The sequence below is a fragment of the Oryza glaberrima genome, chromosome 11 (genome assembly GCF_000147395.1).
Source record: "Oryza glaberrima chromosome 11, OglaRS2, whole genome shotgun sequence".
Taxonomy (NCBI): domain Eukaryota; kingdom Viridiplantae; phylum Streptophyta; class Magnoliopsida; order Poales; family Poaceae; genus Oryza; species Oryza glaberrima.
Genome location: NC_068336.1, coordinates 7,347,032 through 7,367,106, shown reverse-complemented (window position 1 = coordinate 7,367,106; position 20,075 = coordinate 7,347,032). Strand labels below are relative to the sequence as shown.

Genomic DNA, 20,075 nt, shown 5'->3' with positions numbered 1-20,075 from the left:
ATGTGGGGCACACGTGGGCCCCACCATATTATTTTTTTCGCTGACATGTGGGCCCACGTGGGCCCCGTTATTTTTAAACTATTCTTTTGTGTGTAGCTGACAGGTGGGCCCGCGAATTTTATTATTTTTTCGAGATATAATTGCCACGTAAACGCCACGTCAATGCCATGTGAGATGGAGATAGGCGCCAAGTCAGCCAAAACCGACTTCAAAACCGCTGAGAGACTTCGTTTGCCTGATTTTTGTAAGTTGGAGGACGGATCGTACCGTTTTGTGGTCTAGGGACAAAAATCGGACTGAGCAAATAGAGGGACCCAAAGTGAACTTATTCCCTTGGGAAATGAGCTTCTAGCCTTTCTCACTTGTCACTCCTCCGCCCCCCATTCCCACTTCGCCGGCGTCCCATTCTCCTCTCCTCTCGCCGCCGGCCGCCGCCGCCTCGCCCTCCTCCCCTCACCGGCAACGAATCTCCCCTCCTCCTCCTCGAACTGCGGTCATGCCGCTGGGCGCCGCGGGCGACGAGGATGCGGCGGCGGTCACGGGCCCGTCCTCCGCGGGGGAGCCGGCGGCGGGGATGGAGTTCGCGTCGCCGGAGGAGGCGAGGGCGTTCTACTGCACGTACGCGGCGCGGGCGGGGTTCCGCGTCCGGAGCAGCAAGTCGTTCGCGTCGCGCATCGACGACGCCATCATCATGCGGCGCTTCGTGTGCACCCGCCAGGGCCTCCCCTCCCGCAAGGACACCCTCCTCGACGCCTCCAAGAAGCGCCGCAACCGCGCCTCCGCCCGCGCCGCCTGCCCCGCCATGCTCCAGGTCAACCGCCGCCCTTCCTCCCGCTGGCTCGTCTCCCGCTGCGTCCTCCTCCACTCCCACCCCCTCGCCTCCTCCTCCTCCTCCGCCGACGCCGCCGCCGCCGACGCGGCCGAGCCCAACGACTCCTCATCGGCCGAACAGGATGGCGGCGCCGCGGCGGCGGCCGCGGCGCTGGCGCCGGGAGGCGGCGTCGCGCAGGGGCTCCTCGACCACTTCAGGAAGCTGCAGCTGGACAATCCGGCCTTCTGCTACGCCGTCCAGATCGACCGGAGCGGCTGCATTGCCAATTTCATCTGGGTGGATGCGCGCGCGAGGTCACTGTACCGACGGTTCGGGGACGCCGTGGTGCTCGATCTCACCTGCAGGAGGAACCGCCGCGCCGTGCCGTTCGCGGCGTTCACCGGGATGAACCATCATAGGCAGGCTATCGTGTTCGGCTGCGCCCTCATGACCGACGAGAGCGAGAATTCCTTCGCGTGGTTGCTCGAGACATGGCTTGCTTTCATGGGTGGGAAGAAGCCGATGTCGTTCACGATCGGTTACAGTAGAGATGTCGAGATGGCTGCCATGAAGGTCTTTGGTGGTGATGTTAGGCACCGGTTTTGCCGACGGGACATCTTCTTCATCTGCAAGCAGAAATTGGCCAGTTTGTATTCGGAGCATTCGACACTGAAAGATGAATTGAAGGAATGTGTAACTGAATTGGAAAGGATCGATGAGTTCGAGTCGACTTGGAGGATGTTGCTTAGCAAATACAATCTTTTCGGGAACGAGTGGTTGCAAACAATATACAGTATCCGTCACCAGTGGGTGCCTGCCTATCTGAAGGATAGCTTCTTTGGTGAGATAATCAATGCCCCGAAGTTGGAGACGATGTTCAAGTTTTTTCAGAGGAACTCCATCACTACCACTACCCTGCGAGATATTGCATTTCAGTTTGATAAGGCTATAGCAAGGGATTATCAAACTGAACTCCAGGAAGACTTTGCGACTTTCAGTAGCAAGCCGGTAATGAAGTCTTCACATCCAATGGAAAAACAAGCATCAGAGCTCTACACCAAAGTTATGTTTGACTTGTTTCAGGATGAGCTTATTGAATCATCGGGGTTTTTGGTGCAGAATGTTGAAAGTGGGGACATAAGCAGATTTGAGGTAACACAATCTGAAAATGCCAATATAAGATACACTGTTCTTTATAGTGAACCGCGTGCGAGCGTATCTTGCAGTTGTCACAAATTTGAGTTTGCTGGTGTGCTGTGCCGGCATGCACTAAGGGTTTTGACAACTATTGGCATACCAGTGCTTCCTGAAAATTATATTTTGAAGAGGTGGACAAGAAATGCCAAGAACAACATATTATCTCAAGTTCCGGCAAACACAAAAGGGTCTTTGGCTTGGCGGTGTAATGATTTGTGCCGTGATGGTATCAGATTTGCAGAGGAAGGTGCAACATCTGAGGAGATTTACAAAACTGCCAAGGAGGCTTTGCAGAAGGCATTTGCTGAGATTTTGCCTCAAAGTGAAGCCCATCTAAAATAATCAGGTATTAGTCAACTTCTTATGTCCTGATCTTTTGTCTTATTCGGCTTGACAAATCTGGAATAGTTTGATGTGTCAAACTGCTGATGTGGTGCCATGTCTTTTGGTGTTGTCAACATTTCAGTAATCAGTTATATGCAAATGAGATAATTTGTTTGTTGTAACTTCAACATTATTTTTCACTAGGTGGCAGACTTATAAGGATCATGTCCATGAACATGCTGCTGTCACCAATCAGGACTGATGTGGAACTGGATGCACTTTGCCAAAAGGGCAACTGCATAGTTTGTCATTGTACATGTTTTTTGCCATTTTAAGAGGTATGGACGTATCGACTTTGTCATCGCTTCATGGTATGCATCAATTTATATCATGTTCTAATTCATCATCACTCTGCATGAGCAGAATTACAGGAAGCAACAACATAACTGCACTATGTCCTCCATTAGTCACCCACTCAACCACAGCTTCATTTGAAGAGAAAAGACTCTATTACTGTACCAGAACTCCTATCGTTTGCCTCGTTGTCAATGAAGAACCAAGACCATCTGCCATATGGTCCTTGGGCTACATGGGGCACAACCGCACAAGAGAGCAGCAGGAAGAACAGAGATAGGGTCCAGATGGGTCAATTAGCTAGCGCGTGCTTGCCAAGTATTAGAGAGAGAATTCTTGTTATCTCCTAGCTTAGAGGTGCACCCCCTTATGATTTGATTATCAAAATCCTTTATATTATGAGGATGGAGATAGTAGTTTGTATTATCATCTGTTCAGAATCAAGAACATGATTAACCTATTTGCCCTACCTGTCTCTCCATCCTGTTATGTTGCTTTGCTGAACCCCTCTTTCTCTCTGTCTTGTCATTGCAACTATCAACCAATCTTTTCAATCTTCTCCAAGACCCCCACTTCCTGCACCAGCTACCATCACCATCTACCAAAAAAACCAGCCCTTAACTGACAACAGTGACCCCCCCATAACATCCACTCATGTGAAACCAAGATCTGCTGCTGCATACATTTGGCCCTGCATGGCAGGCTGCATGATTGGAGAAATTGTATTCTTGCAGGTATGCTACTGTGTAGTATACATTTGGCCCTCACAGCTAACAGCTTGAAGGTTTGAGCCTCATGACACAGCACTATTTGTGTTTTGTAAATATCTGTCTGTCCATTCTGTTTGTTTGGATGTCATCACCATTTTCAGCAGTAGAAACTGAAAACATGCAACAAAAGGGATGCTTACTCAAACCAGTGGTATCTCTGCATCTGCCGCTGCTGTTATTATCTTCTTCAGTTCATCACTCAAACAATCCCATCATTACGCTTATGCACACGCCTTATTTGCAACCAAAAAATAATCTATGAATAAAACTTTTATATACATGTCCGTAGTGGTTCAAATGTTAATGCTGTAAAATAAACTACAATAAAAGTTACAAAATCAACTCTAAAATTAGGTTTTAAAATTCAAATTTTGGTGTATAAGTATAAGCATAAGCTGAACAATAGGACCGGAAGAAGCTTGTGCAAATACTACAACTGCATTTCTTTCTTCTACTACCTGCATTTCATGGAATGCTGGAATCAAGTATCCAAACCATGATACATCATAACTAGCATCCATCCCAAGCTTAGATCATTGGATACATATTTCAGCAATACTGTTGTTTCTTGATAAAGTTTGTAGTAGCAACATGCCGCATCTTCTTTTTTCACTTATGTTTATACTTATCAACCAGAATTTAAATTTTCAACCTTAAATTTAAAGCTGATTTTGAACTTTTTTTTTCCACCGAAGTTTATTTTTTTAGCCTTTGTTTTTTGATCGCATAGAACACGAATATAAAGGTTTTATTCATAAATTATTTTTTCGTTTGCAAATCCCATAGTTCCATTCCAATCCCATGAAAGCAACAGCGCTGCCTATCCAGAGCTATCCGTCCTCCCCCTGAAAAATTAGCCTGTGCCCCACTACTGTACCCCCTACTAGGCCCTGTTCCCATTCATAGCCGATTTGTTCACGTGACGTGTGCAGGCACACACTGGCCAGTGGGCCCCACGTGTCAGCGGGCGACGCGACGCGCGCCCCGACCGTTTTTCCACTAGGGGTGTATCCGAGAGAGACACACTCTTCCAGGGGGCAAAACGCAATTTCGCCGCGAGAAAAAAAAGGGCCGGGGGGGAAATTTGCAGATGGGCCCTCGGGTGGATTCAAAATCCGCGCCCTGGTCCCCCACCTCTCCGCGGTTTGGCCTAAAAAAATCGCCCCATTTCTCCTCTCTCTCTCGCTTGCGCTGTACTAACTAGTAAAGCTTTTTTTTTTTGTGCTTCGCTTTGCGCTCTCTCTATCTCTCTCTCTTCCAAAACCCTAACCCTAGCGGCGGGCGGGAGCGGCGGTGGGGTGGTGGTGGTGGTGGGTGGAATGGACGGAGGCGGGGCGCACCGCACGCCGGAGGACGTGTTCCGGGACTTCCGCGCGCGGCGGGCCGGGATGATCAAGGCGCTGACCACAGGTATGGAGGGGGGAAGAGGGGTCTCTCGGTTTGAGCTCTCACGCGGATGCTTTTTCTTTTTCTTTTTTGAAAGGAATAATTGGGTGGGTTTTGGAGGGGTACTGATTGATCGGTTGGGTTGCTGATGAGTGGTGAATGAGTGGCTGATTTTGGTTTGGTTGGATTTTTTTTTTGTTTCTTTTGCAGATGTGGAGAAGTTCTACCAGCAGTGCGACCCAGGTGAGCTTCCCTTCCTGTTTAGTTCCTCCGATTCGCCGCTCTCGGGGCTCGAATTTGTGTGTTTCTTGATGTTTTAGCTCGGGGAAGATGTGGTTTTTGAGCTGGTTTGTGGACGATTTGGGGTATTCAGCTTGATTTTGCTGAAATGGGATTTTTTTTGGGTGGGTTTTAGTGTTCCCAGCACTGATTTGGGGGGACTATTTTGCTTCTATGCTTCGATTCTCGCTGGGGCTTTTTTTTTCTTTGCTGGAATTTGTGTTTCTTGGTTGGGGATTTTTACCCTTTTGGGAAAAGTACTTCATTTTTGAAGAAAAGCTGCGCTGCAATTATTCTCCTAGTGTCGGTCTTGTGGTTCTTGCTTTCGATCTACTAGTAGCAGATTAGTTTGTCCTACTAAAAAAATGATATGGTGGTAGGATATGTGAGAGAGAGAGAGAGAGAGAGAGAGAGAGAGAGAGATATGAGGGAAAGGAGGAGGAAGTTGAAGTGCTTGTTTTTTTGTGATTGGTTGACGAGTGCGCTCCTCACAAGAAAAGGATGTGTGATGTACTTGTACTGTTTTGGGACCTGCTAGTGGAAAATGACCAATATGTCCATCGTACCAGGGGTATAATTGGGAATAGTTTTTTTAATATACACTGATTGTAAAAAAAAATTAATAGGAAGGTTAATGAAGCATAATAGAAGACTCACACGGTCACTGGTTTACGCTGCATTTCTTGGCTTCCAACTGTTGGAGCATTCCTTTCGTTGTTTTTTTTTTCTGTCATTTGGTAGAAAAGATATGTTTTCTTGTCTTAAATTCTGTAGCATGATAGCAAATGCTTACTTGCTCATATATACCATATTAGGGATTATCCCTTACTGGAAATAGGCCAACAATATGTTTTAATCTTGTTTTGTTGAAATATGGATCTGTTAGTCTTGTTTTTTTTTTTGCTTGTCAGGCAGTTAATAGAATCATTTTTAAACCATACCTTTTTCGATTCAATTTTTTTTTATTTTCTCCGTTCAGTTTTCTGTAGGCACAGTTGCAGTCGTTACCAATGTTTCTTGGCTACGATTTATTTCGATTATATAACTTCCATGAAAAAATTTCCAGAAAACGATTGATATGCTTCTGAATTATTGTTTACATTGCAGAGAAAGAGAATTTGTGTTTATATGGTCTTCCCAATGAGACATGGGAAGTGAACTTGCCTGCTGAGGAGGTTCCTCCAGAGCTTCCAGAACCAGCTCTGGGAATTAATTTTGCTCGGGATGGGATGGATGAGAAAGACTGGCTGTCACTTGTTGCGGTTCATAGTGATACCTGGCTGCTAGCAGTAGCCTTTTACTTTGGAGCAAGATTCGGGTTTGACAAAGAATCCAGGTACTATATTTGTTGTTCTGGGGCATACAATTTTGATTGTCAGTTGCTTGTGGTTGTTCAATGTGGTTTTCTGTCCCCTATTTTTAATATATTGTTCTTGGAATGTGACAACTGAATAATAACTAATAAAGCTACCACTCTTGTGCAGTTGTTCCTTTTCATGGTTTGTGGAAGTTAAAAACATTCAACTACTTTGGTTAGAATGAGTATTTTTAGAGCAGATGCTTTTAAAACCACTGTGCCGCTTAGAGCACTACATAAAGAGCATTTTCCCCTGTTGATTTCATAGGCTTCATTGCTTGTAGAATCATCAACTTGTTATTTTGTTAGGGAATAGCAAATGCACCCTTACAGTATGTTAATATGATGTACTTCTGGCATCTCTTGGGTTCTGTTTTTCTTTCAAACTTAAGTTCAGTCATTCTTTGCATGATTCTCTTTGCTTCTTTCTTTCTCTTTCACTGTATTGTTCTTACATACTATAAAAAACCCACAATACTTGGCCTTGTTTTTGTTTGCTGGTGAAACTTTTATAACTTTGATTGCTCAAAATGTTCGTACCATCTACTCTTTGTTGTAGGGCAATCATTGACTCTCTTTCATTTTATTATTCATAGATAGTATATCTGGTCCAAAGTATTTGGCCTTCTTGTATATGTTCGCGGTGTTGTCTAACTTTGATTATTTAGATGCATATGTCTAGTTTGGTCATAATAGAAATGCAACTACTTTCGCGATAACATTATATTACAATTTTATAAATTCTTTTGTTTTGCCTGATGAAAATTAATGGAATCATGTATAATAAGAAAAACTAATACCTCGCAAAATATTTTAAAATATTATAGTTTAAACTGCAGAGTGGTAATTCAATTCTTTTCAGTACCAGTGTATTGAAAAGAAAATAACAGGATACATAGAGGAGAATACAGTTTGAGAAAGTGTCGCTTGTATATGTTAATGGTTTCCTGGTGAATATAGATATTTAATCACGATCCTGCATATTTACAAAATTGCGAGGGGTACTTATTTCTGATTTTGATTTTCACACAGTTTATGTCTTGACTTGTGGGAAATGGGCAGGATGCAATTATGCACATTTGTCATCTGATTTATAATCTATATACAATTGGAAATGGAAACACCTGGCGCACCGTGGCACTCCGTCAAATTCGAAACATTAGGAGTATAACTTTCCAAAATTTTTAACAAAAATTAGGTATGCATGGAGATTTATACCTTTTGCCCAATCAAACTCTTCTCTATCTTCATCATTTAGCAGTAAACCCGAGACATTTATAACATGTCCTTTTTCCTTTGTTTGTTAATCACCTTGTCACCTTATTCCCTATTCCTGACCAAAACACACTTTATAAAAAGAAATGGAAAGATTATTGTGTCGCTAACATAGAATAATTATGGTCTGTGCTTTTTACCACAGTTTATTTTCATACTAAAAGTGTTGGCAATGTAGTTTTTGGGCTCAGACATAGATTGCAATCTATATTCGTGCTATCGAAGTAAAGATAGATATAGTGTTTATACTATGTCGCATTATGAAAATAGTGGTTTCTAACTTTCTATGCATCTTTTGGTATGTAGGGCTGGGCTGTGATTGGGCCCGGCAAAGATTGAAACAGTAAAAAGGGCCCTTAACTTCATCGGCAAACACTAAAGTCTATGAAACCCTTGAATTAATAATACTATTTCAACTGTAAATATTTTTAAAAAATTGTAAATAGCTGCAATAAAGTACTATTGATCCATAATTTAACTGAGCATTTTTATATCTTGTTTCGTTTTATTACTTTTCAATACCCTGTTTGAATTTTGAATCATGGTTGTGTAGTTTTACATTATCTTAGGTAATGCTTTCCTTAACCATCCATGTGTAGCATGCTAGGGCACTCGTCATACACTGCAGTAATAACTTATGGTACTAATTATGCCTGAACAGTATAGTCCTACAAGTGTTAGAAGGGATTTGTTATTTAGAGACCTATTTATTTGGTTGTTTGGTATCTTCTTCATTAGTTAGTTAAAATTGGATTGATCTAATTCTTAATTGTTACTAGAGAAGAATTAATCAAAAGGGTTTCTATAATCCATAGTCTCTTTCCCCTAAAGTCCCTCCCTTACAAGCTACAAGCCAAGCCTCTTTCCCTGCCGGTGGTGATTTTATCATGCTGTTGTTCATATTTGACAGAGTATGTTTATAAAGAATATCACTTTCTTGCTCACTTGTTGTCCATCCCATGTTCAATAGAGTATCATTTGTGGGAATTTAAATTTAGAAACACGCATTAGCGATAAGACTAATTGAAAGAATTTCAAATTACGTTAAGAAAGATCTTGAATTTTTTTTACCCTCTTTATGTGGGAAAAGTGTATTTCTTGTCCCTTGACTCTTTGCTTCTCTACTTTCACCCTTACACTCCAAAACTGGAGATAACTCATCTCTCAACTCCCAAAACTGGGCCAGACTGGTCTTTTTATTCTTGGAGCCCATGTGTAATAGAGGTGGCCTTAGGGTCGACAATTCCTTTTTATTCTTTCTCCCTCTATGACAAACAGACCCACTGCCACCTTGGATACTACTTATACAACACGTCAGTCCAGTATTGATTTCTCTTTTTTGAGAGTTGAGGACTTGAGTGACAATTATTACCCTGTTTGGAGTTGAGATACAAATATTAAACTAAGTTGAGGAGTGAGAAATAAATATCTGTGGGCCCTTACTGCCGCGGCCACAAACAATTTCTTTAATACGAGTAAAGTTACACCATGCCAGTTATTTAGTCACGAACTAAAGTCTTCTGTCCACTGGAATCTTGTTTAACTTGTATTTAGTTTATATATTTTACTGTGGACTAGTGGTACTGGATGCCATCTGACCTATTATATTGGTATTATGTTGGTACTATGTCCCATGTAGATTTTGTTCCTGATGTGGGTTAATGGCGTAAGCTAACTTCAATTCTGTATAATGCATAAATAATCTAGACAATTTGTCTGCAAATCTTTAATTTGGAATATGCACGTATGCAAATGCAATGGGATTTATTGTTTCGGTGTAAATTGAAGTGATTTGAACAAGTTGCAGGTAACTGAGACAAAAGACGTCTTTCTTATAACAATCTTTAGTTAGGATATCAGTCAGTACGAAGGTGTGGTTTGTTCTAAAGATGTGCTTCAGAGTAAAAGTTAGGATGCATGAATAAAGTCAACGAACAATTATGGATAAGCTGCGTAACCAATTCTTGGGAGCAGACACCTCTATGCCTACTTGGCATCCGAAATGCCAGGCCCTGTTTCAACATCTAGGTAGAGTCTTTCTTAAGGTTGATTAATTATTGTATTTATTTAACTTTTTAATTATTGTATTTTCCAATAGTGATGGTAAGTAACGGTTTTCTGGTATGTTCTGTCATGCAATTTGACTTTTTTCTATATTGACCATGAGGTTCATATGATGTTTTATGGGCCTTGTCTCAATTTAATGTGCGATGTTTTTCTAAGGCAGCTTATTTGGCTCCTCTGAGATGGACATCACAAGAGTCCCCCAAGTCCCCTGTTAAATAGAAACGTGGTACTTGTATCTGTCACAGGCAAGGGACTGAATAGGTAGCCATGATGAACAGGGAGACAAGGACCTACCCCAGGGCTTGGGTGATGTCGCTGATAAGCATTAATTAACCTAAAGCCTGCCGGTTCAGCTAGTCGCACTTAACAGACTAACTAGAATATCTAGTCTGTTGAAAACCAACTAAACATATACAAGAGACAAGACATAAAATCCTAAAAGAAAGTGACTTATTTAATGCAGAAGCTGGAGAAACTGTCTTGCTTGACTATGCACTGTACACCTTTACTGATTGCGCCACATGATGATATCTTCTTATTGAAGCATTATGATTGGTCTCACGATTAAAAGATCCAAGTTATATATTGTTGAGAGCAATTAAACATCCATTGGGAACAGAATAAGATAATTGGCTTCAACATGTGACTAATAGCAACAGTGCAGGAATTGAGTAGTAGTCTATCAAACTAATTTATGGTTTAAAAGCACTTTCTCCAGTACATAGTTGTGGCCTGTGGGTTGAAGCTGTGTGCCATGACTCCAGATTGCAGGTTCCCCACGATTTTGGTTTGTTGCTATGTTATTGATCGAGCAGGAGAGGGGTGAGAGAAGAGGGCTGATTAGCTGCCGTTGTTTCTTCTCACTGTTACTGCTGCTGCTGCTTATTGGAACTGAAGCTGTTGCCACCGACTTGTAGCTTCATTGGACATGACGGGGATGGAGGGGGTAAGTGAGAGAGCGTGCAAATCAGCAGTGTTAGGTTTGGTTTGAGAGATTACGATAGAGGGGCTGTGTCACTAACTAGTGTTGCTTAGAACACTACCTCCCTTTAATAATTCAATCCACATTTTAGCCACCTACAACCTGCATCTCATGAGTCATGACCCTGTTCTCGAACTAGGTTCTTGTTAATTATGATCTAGAATTTATTGCATATGTTTATGTTTTCAAGTGTTATAATTTCTACTGGATTGAAATTCTAGTTTGGTTACCTTCATGTGTAAAGATTTATGGTGTTTTCCTATTTTTTCTGTTTTCTGCTCTTTTGATGACATGATTCATGTTTCTTTTTATGACACCGGCTGCAGCTTTTGCATTCTAAGATTTTGAAATCGGTTTTAGGTGTTCCAACTAATTTATGTTTTTAAAGTAACATAATGGATTTTCTTCTGTCCATTTGGAGCGTCAATTTACATATAAATGCATTGTGTGATTGTGTTGTAGGAAACGGCTTTTTAGCATGATTAACAACCTTCCAACCATATATGAGGTTGTCACTGGGACTGCAAAGAAGCAGAGCAAAGAAAAAACCCCCAAGACCAGTGGCAAGAGCAATAAATCCGGCACGAAGGTAATGAATGAATCCTTTTAATTACTGTGTTCCTTTTGGCATGAAAATGAGCTCATAACATGATGTCCTTTGGCACCAAACATTCCCCAGCCATCGCGCCAGCCGGAACCCAACTCTAGGGGTCCAAAGATGCCACCTCCAAAGGATGAGGATGATAGCGGAGGTGAGGAAGAGGAGGAAGAAGAAGATCACGAAAACACATTATGTGGTGCATGTGGTGACAACTATGGACAGGATGAGTTCTGGATCTGCTGCGATGCTTGTGAGACATGGTTCCACGGTAAGTGTGTCAAGATAACCCCTGCCAAGGCTGAGCACATCAAGCACTACAAGTGCCCGAACTGCAGCAGTAGTAGCAAGAGAGCCAGAGCTTGATGGTGGATCCCTCTATGGCTTATGTCTGAAGAACCAAGAATTTGACTCGCTGTAAAGACCCTCATGAGATAGAATGCCCAATGGATATGCATTCAGCTGTTGGTTTTCAGTTTAGGACCAGCTTTAGGGTCTTTAATGTGTTGTTTGGTGTATGTCAATGGCATCAATTCTAGATTTTCTGTTAGTAATAGAAACTAACTGTAATAGCTTATGCTTCTTCAAGCCCTTCTAAGTGCACCTGTACTGGACTCTTTAGTGTTTTAGATTTGAATTGTGTATTTGTGTCAAACATGTACTCTTGTAGTTTGTTAAAAATTGCTTGTGGTCATTTATTCTCAGCCTCATTATTGATATCATTTTGCCCACTTAAAATTTTAGCAGAAAGGCGCAGTAGTGTTGTGATTTTTGTCAACTCATTAAATTACAAACTCAGTTGCTCTGATGCTGATTTTGATATCTTCTAAAATTACAGTGGCCTTAATTGATACTGCATGCCGAAAAGTCTATTTAATTTGTTCTTTGTGGTTTCCCCATGTGGCTTATTATCTGCAGTATTCCTAATCTTTCCATTTATCAACTTTGCTCTGCTTTTGAGGCTGCTTATATGTAATATATCTCCATATAATTAAATTGGGTTTGACTCTGTAGTGGTCACCTTTTGTCAAATGGAACATACATATATAGATTGGCAAGAGAGTAGACTGCATCAGATGCCCTGTTAGTTTAGATGCATATCTGCATCAATCAATCACGGTCTACTTTTTTTTCTTCTTTTTTTTCCCTAAGGTTTTCATTCTCATGTCCCTGTCCTAATTGCAACCTATCAAGCTTTATTTTCCACTCTGCCAACCTCTCAAGCCTTTTTTGACTTGCGAAGTCTATCTATCTCTGATTCTTTCTTGCCATGTTTTCTGCACTTTTTCCCAGGCGTGCCAAATCCTGGCGACAACAATGTGTTGCAGATTTGTGTACAGTTTCAGGGTTTTGGGGGCAAGACGATCTGTTATGTTAGGCCACCGGATGGATGGATGGATAGATATCATGGTCAGATGCCACGGTAGCCTCACTCTAAACTAGATGGATAGATAGCGTCTAGCAATCACCTTTTCACGTTGACTGCAACTTCACCTCATGTCCACTTCATGATGCCAAGACACTCTCTTTAACCAGTTGATTTTTCTTCTTTATGTTTGTTTCGGAATTAAGAAAAGTGTAGCATTCTCATCCTATACATTGGTAGGGAGAATATCTGACTTAGTCCCTCAAATTTCGTCGTCGGTCCGGTTTCGTCCTAAATGCTTTTACCATGCCAACCCCATCCAGGACAAAGGCATATGGGTCTAGCCAGGCAACCAAACATGCCCTAATACATTTCGTGTATATGGGTCGATGAACCGCCCAGCTTAATTTATTACGAGCGTGCTGGTGAACGATGTAACTATATTTTCGTATTAATAAAGATAGCCGAATGGCATCTCCCCACCCCCACCCCCAAAACATGCCCTAATACGTTTGTTCCATTCAAATTTCATTTTGTTCCAAAATCATTGGTCAGTCCTAGACTTCTAGTCATCAATTTCATTGGCATATGTAATTTTTCTCGCTCGTTCAAATAGCTTACAAAAGGAGACATGAGAAAAGACTGCATTTTCTTCATAAGTAGATTTTTTATTCTCTTTGTTTTGGAAGTAAGAAAGGCACATTCTCATCCTAAATTTTTAAATGATAATGGTAGGACACAGCTTTTCACGAATATTTGCACTATATTTGTGCTTCACCCTTGCTTTTCTACATCTCTATATTTGCAATTTATATACGATTTCTTGTTAGGCTACTACTAATTTTGTCATCTTGAGCCAACATTTTACATGTTCATTTCTTAGTCTTATAATTGTGGACCATGACAAAGAACATACTAGGTCACAAAAAGAAATCAAGGAAAAAGGATGAAGCATAGGTTAATGATAAAATGGCATGTGCAATGCTTCTCCACATGTTACGACAGATGAATATTAAGTTTTTTGGAATTTCTGTAAAAAGGTTTTACAAGAATAAGTGAATAGTTTAAGCATAATCACTTTCAGATGGAGGAAATATTGCCCTAAATTGAATAAACAAATTGAGTAGGTTAGTTATATTCTAATGAGAATTACCCAAACCAGTATCACTAATAAGATATATGTAACTTTTGTACTTGACCCCAGTTGTTTTCATATATCTAACTCGAAGGTAAATAACTAAATACAGAGTACATGTAATGCCACATACTTACCGTTGCTCTGTTTCAGCGTGTTATTTTCAATTGTTGCGATATAGTTTGCCCGAATTTAGACAGGATTAGTTTATATATTAACACACAAATCAAGTTCCTAATTAATGGATTTGAATCTGATGCTGTAGCAAAGCAGCATCAACTTGAAGTATTGTAACCACCAGGATGCCAGTTTAGTGTTGCTTGCACCAAATGAAGAATGTTCTTAGGTCCCTTGGAAAGAATTATTTAAAATCATTAACTTTCGTGTGGAATTTTTTTCATGCTAAGGCAGAGGCCAGGACACAAGAGCATAAAAATTCTAAATCCACCGTGTGCTTCTATATCAAACAGAAGCACTGCCTTTGCCTTTAGTCATGTCAAGTACACCTTTTCACTTTCTCCAAATGCTCTCTCTCTCTCCCTCTCCCATGGAATTTATGTTCTTTGGAGGCAATATCATGGTGCATGCCAGGACATGGCATGTGAACAGTGTCCCACTAGCAGAGAAGAGGAACCAACAAATGATCAGCTGAAAACTTAATTTTTGTGGAATTTTGGCATGCTTGGTTCATGGGATATGTGAAAGGATTTCCAAAAGATGTTGCTATCAACCCATGTGATCGATCCTTTCGCGAATAAGAATTCAAGAATGGTGGACCGAGGCAAGTGGTGTCAAAATGTCGACATTGATAAACAAATTAGTTTATCGGATTTACTATAGCTCCTCTAATCAGTCCCATATTTTCCGATCGACGACATCTGGCTGGTGAAAAGTGTACTTAAAGTTGTATATAAAATTGCATAACGGCATAATTTTCGCATGATTCTCTCTTTCTTCCCATACCAATTATAAAAACATTTTGTAATTTTTTAAAAGTAGATTTTCCTAGCTATAACCACTAATGCCACCAGTAATATAACATAGAGAATATGTGTGGGGTTGGGTTGTTTCAAATGGCCAGGGATCACCCACACCACTAATTTTCTCCCTATGAAAAATATCTTTTGATCAAAATTATTCAACCTACACTTTTCGCAATCCGATTCGTCGACACATCCGGTGACACACTTTGTCCTACAAAGTGCATTGAAACAATAACATCAAACGCGGCACAAGTATAACTACACCATGAGCAGTTCATAATCCTCCATTGATTTCTTTGTCAAGCACATATATATCTATATATATCGGAGTGCAAATTAAAGCAAGCTAGTCTAATAGTTATCCCATCACGAGGTGAGTACAACTAGGATAATATATACACTATTCGTCCAAAAAATAATAATCTTTTGTTTATGAATCTAGACATAGCCCATGTCTAGATTCATATCCAGAGCTTAATTCTTATGGGGAGAGAGTATGTATTCTCTAGAGGGGAATATATAGTATGACTCTTTTCTTCTGTTGGCTTAAGTGTGGACTTAACTGTACCAGCTTGCCTTTGTTTAGCCCCCTAAACCCTACATTCCCCCCCCCCCCCCCCCATCAGAAGAAAAAGCCCAAAGCTCTGCTTGTGTGTGATGTTGATGTGGAGGAATCCATACCAATACTAAATACTCCCTCCGTTTTAAAATGTTTGACACCGTTGACTTTTTAGCACGTGTTTAACCGTTCGTCTTATTCAAAAAATTTGTGAAATATGTAAAACTATATGTGTACATGAAAATATATTTAACAATAAATCAAATGATATGAAAAGAATAAATAATTACTTAAATTTTTTGAATAAGACGAATGGTCAAACACATACTAAAAAGTCAACAGTGTCAAATATTTTGATACGGAGGGAGTAACTGGTTTGTTTGAGTCAAACCTATTGTTCATATGCCAATAGTTGAAGCCTTTGATGCAGCATGCATGAGGCACCTCATTCCAAAGGCATTTGATTCCCCCACCCAAGAGTTGACCTAGCTATACACACCTCCCAATATATTTTTCTTCCCTTCCTCTATCTCTCTCTAGATTTCATTCATTTCAGAGAGAGAGAGGGGTAGTGGCCAGTGGGGTGTAGCTTTCCTCTTGCTACACTCCTTTTCTCCAAGTCATACACTTAAAATCCATCCAAAAGAATTTCTTTGATCATGTCTCTGACCATGTCCATATACATGCAGATCTTTCAGGTCTCTTTTATCAGCTAGTTCCTCAACTACTGTGTGGGCCCCACCTGGCAGTGAGTGCATGCTTGTGCTATAACTCTCATGCACCATCTCTCTCTTGTCCCCTCCTCCCTCACTCTCTCTCAAGCTCACCTCCTCATGAGGGCTTATAAGACATGAAGGTGTTCAAGGGCAAGATTTGGGCAGCACTCGGGTCACTCATGGACCACAGCAACAGCAAGGCCTCATCGGCGGCGATGCCCACGGCGGCGGCGGCGCCGGTGCCGGACCGGGCGCTCCTCGCCGACATCGAGGCGGCGGTGGAGCGGTGCACCGCCGGCGGCGGCGGCGGGGATGATGAGAGGCACGTGCATGAGATACTGTTCCTGGTGTCGAACGCGCCCGGCGCGATCACGTTCCTGTCGCGGCGGATCACGGCGAGGCTGGAGGCGGCGCGCGCGCCGCCGGCCGCCGCGCTCCGGTCGCTGCTGCTCGTCCACCGCCTCCTCCGCGCCGGCGACCGGTACTTCGAGCAGGACCTCCGCGGCCTCTGGGCGTCCCGCGACCTCCGCATCGACGCGCCACGGTGCAGCTGCTCGCCTCACGCCGCCGGCGGCGGCGGCGGCGGCGGCGAGTACGCCACCGCCACGGGCACCTGCTCCTTCCTCCATGGCTACTCGGCCTACCTCGAGGAGCGGATGCAATGGGCCATCAACCAGGCCGGCAACCTGGAGCCCGCCCGGCCGCGTCCTCCGCCGCACGACGGCGGCGACGACCACGCCGCGGGCGCCGCCGCCGCGGAGGCGCCGCTCGTCTTCAAGCTGGCCATGAGCCAGAGGCTGCTCGACCTCGCCATCCAGCTCCTCCCCGACAACAACACGAGCGCGACGAGCGCCGCCGCCCGGTCGGCCTTCGGCATTGTGCTCCGCGAGAGCTTCAAGGTCTACGACGCCTTCAAGGACGGCCTCGACGCGCTCCTCCGTTCTCTCGCCGCCGCCGGCGGCGGCGGCAAGGCGTCGAGGGCGTCGTCGTCGGCCCACGAGATCCTCAAGAAGGCGCGCGCCCAGACGCCGGAGCTCAAGGAGTTCTACCACAAGTGCAAGAAGAGCAGCAATGTCAGCAGCAAGAGCCTCGACTACCCCGTCGTCAGGGTCGTCACGTCGGCAATGGAGCTCGTCATGCCGCCGCCGGTCATCGACGACGAAGACGACGACGACGGCGGCGCCGCCACCACCGAAGAGGCGGCGGGGGTGGCGGCGCAGGAGGCGAGCCATCCCCAACCGTTTGCCACCAAGCTGGAGACGACGATCAGCACGGTGTGGGTGGAGTTCGACGACGGCGACGGCGACGGCGGCGGCAGCGGCGACCATTCGTTGCAGGGCGTGCAGAGTAGCTATCTATAGCTAGCTTTGCTAGTTTGTAGAAGCTGATCATCGTCATGAAATGCAACATGTTTGGGAGTATATTAATTTTGAGGGCAGGATTATATTGCTTCTTAATTAATTTTCCTCTCTCTTTCTCTGTCTAGCTTTTCTCTATCTCTTGTGTGCAAGGATTTCATGCAATTGTTTTGGGGGATTTTGTGTCTTGATTCAGCTGACAAGAAGCTAATAATTAATTAATTACTCATTATTTGTTCTGCCCCCTTTTCTCCCTTTTGGTTTTGGTCTTATCTCCTGGTATATAGCTTCTTTTTGTTTGATTGCTTTAAATTTGTTGTTTCAAAGGAAGCTTGTTAATTTTGTGTGTTTTCCTTTGCCACCATGTTAATTTTGATTTCCCATATAGTGATTATACATTCTTTTTATACCATATAGTTATAAATGGTGAGCATTGTAACCCTATTAGTTTTAGACCATATAGTGATTGAATATTGGAACAATGTAACTTAATTTGAATTGCCTGTTTGTCCTAATACTTCTATTTGATTGAGATTACTATAAATGTTACAAAACTAAGGGCTTCACGTGAATGACAGAGATTTTGTATGGAATGATATATAGTATGAAAAAAGGCGAAGCTATTTGTCATACGAGTCGTCTTCAACTCTATATATCCATGATGGAGAGAGGGAGGTAGATTGCTAGGCCTTGCAGCGTTTTGCACCTGCACATTAATGCGGATATGGATTTTCATTACTTAAGAGGATGTCCTACCGTTATCAAAAAAAATGAAAAAAATTAACAACATGGATTGAAATGAAATATATCACTCCACAAACATGTAAGATCAAATTAAACTTCTACAAGTTGCAACAAGAAGAACAAAATAAACTAAAAATAGTTATCGTACATTCACAATTAGGCCTTATTCGTTTTGAAGGATTCTTAAAGGAAATCTCAATTCCTTTGGAATAAGCACTATTCATGCATTCGGTTTGTAGGATTCAAAGGAAAATTTTCCATAGGAACACTATGCCAATTCTCCAAAAATCCTCCAAAATGTACTAATTCCATAGGAATGAAAACATCCACTCCAACCTCTTTTGTTTAACTCAGTGTAGGAAAAATTCCTGTGTTCCAATCCATTGTTTTGCACGTGCATTCCTACATTATTCCTACGTTTTTCCTATTCCTGTGTTTTGGAAATCCTGTGAACCGAATAGGCCCTTATGTTTGTAATTTTTGTTACAACTTGTTGAAGTTGAATTTTAACCTGCATGTTTGTGAAGTGATATATTTCATATTAATCTACCTTACCAAATTTTTTTAAATTTTTTTATGACTATTCAGGTGGTATACACGAAACGAGGGGATATCCACTCAAAGGGATGAAATCTCTTTCCCCATTATTGCCTTCTTTGCTTGATTAATTATGACTAAATCCAAATTTCAACTTCAGCTTTGTGGCACACTAATTCTACTCTTCTAGTTGTATAGTTTAATGGTTATAAGTTGTAATTAATAATGAGTGATGTGCCATATGTGTTTGAACTGTTTAGAGTAACTTGCCATCTGTAGGTATCTTGCATTTTAAAAAGGGAGCCTTTAAAATGCCTATACTATATGCTCCTTTAAAAGGCCGCAATGGTTATAGTATTAGTGAATGGTGAATTGGTGATTTGAGGGTTCCACTATTACCATGGCACTGTTTGGACCTGGAGGGCTAATAATTAACCCTCCAAAATCTTGTTATTTAGAGTATTAAATATAGACTACTGACAAAATCTATTCCATAACCCTTAGGCTAATTTGTGAGACGAATCTAATGAGCCTAATTAATCATTGTTTTGCTACAGTGACACTACAGTAATTATCGGCTAATAATGGATTAATATACATCGTTAGATTCGCCTCGCTAATTAGCCCATGGGTTATGGAATGTGTTTTATCAGTAATCTAAGTTTAATACTCCTAAATAGCAAGATTCCGGAGGGCTAATTATTAGCCCAGAGGATCCAAATAAAGCCCATGCATGTGGGACCCTCAAATAGTGATTGTGTACTCCTTTACGGACCACTACGCTGGATCGGCCCATCTATAACGGTCTATCTACGACGGGCCAAAATATCTAGTCACGAATGCTCAAAGAAATGGCCCGTCACAGGTATAAGGATCGATTACAACGGGAATAATTTTATTATAATTCTTGGGGATTTATAGCAAACCGTGGTGTTCTCTTTTTAAAATTTCATTGCAATGTATGGGTATTTTAGCTAGTGTATATAATCACTACTACAAGATTGATTTTCCTGGACGCCACCCTATTTTGTTTCCATGCGGTCCGTAAGTTAGACTGCACGGAAAAATGGGGGAGCGAAGCAGGGTCATTGCCCGCACACGAAAATCAATTTTTGTGTGCGGGTCACTTAACAGGCCAACACGCGAAAATAACCCTATTTTCGCATACGGGCCTCCTAATCCACCCGCACGGAAAAATAGCCTTCCCTCCCATCCTATTCAAAATATTTAACTTCCTTCTCTCTCTCCCCCCGTCCCCTTCTCTCCTCTCTCTCTCC

General features: G+C 42.2%; 3 protein-coding genes across 3 annotated transcripts; all 3 read left to right on the top strand.

The window, feature by feature from the left end:
• Positions 1-363: 363 nt before the first annotated feature.
• On the top strand, positions 364-3,155 carry LOC127755955 (protein FAR1-RELATED SEQUENCE 5-like). The gene is made up of 3 exons (XM_052281561.1): positions 364-2,354; positions 2,537-2,670; positions 2,756-3,155. The coding sequence occupies exon 1, from the start codon at positions 497-499 to the stop codon at positions 2,348-2,350; it is 1,854 nt and encodes a 617-aa protein (XP_052137521.1). The 5' UTR covers positions 364-496; the 3' UTR covers positions 2,351-2,354; positions 2,537-2,670; positions 2,756-3,155.
• Positions 3,156-4,693: 1,538 nt separating this feature from the next.
• Positions 4,694-12,117, top strand: LOC127754418 (PHD finger protein ALFIN-LIKE 8). Its single transcript, XM_052279935.1, has 5 exons — positions 4,694-4,866; positions 5,053-5,085; positions 6,229-6,457; positions 11,265-11,391; positions 11,482-12,117. Exons 1-5 carry the CDS (start codon positions 4,776-4,778, stop codon positions 11,764-11,766), a joined length of 765 nt encoding a protein of 254 aa, XP_052135895.1. The 5' UTR covers positions 4,694-4,775; the 3' UTR covers positions 11,767-12,117.
• A 3,947-nt stretch (positions 12,118-16,064) lies between these two features.
• On the top strand, positions 16,065-17,644 carry LOC127755235 (putative clathrin assembly protein At1g33340). The gene has a single exon (XM_052280893.1). The coding sequence runs from the start codon at positions 16,294-16,296 to the stop codon at positions 17,518-17,520; it is 1,227 nt and encodes a 408-aa protein (XP_052136853.1). The 5' UTR covers positions 16,065-16,293; the 3' UTR covers positions 17,521-17,644.
• The last annotated feature ends 2,431 nt before the right edge of the window (positions 17,645-20,075 follow it).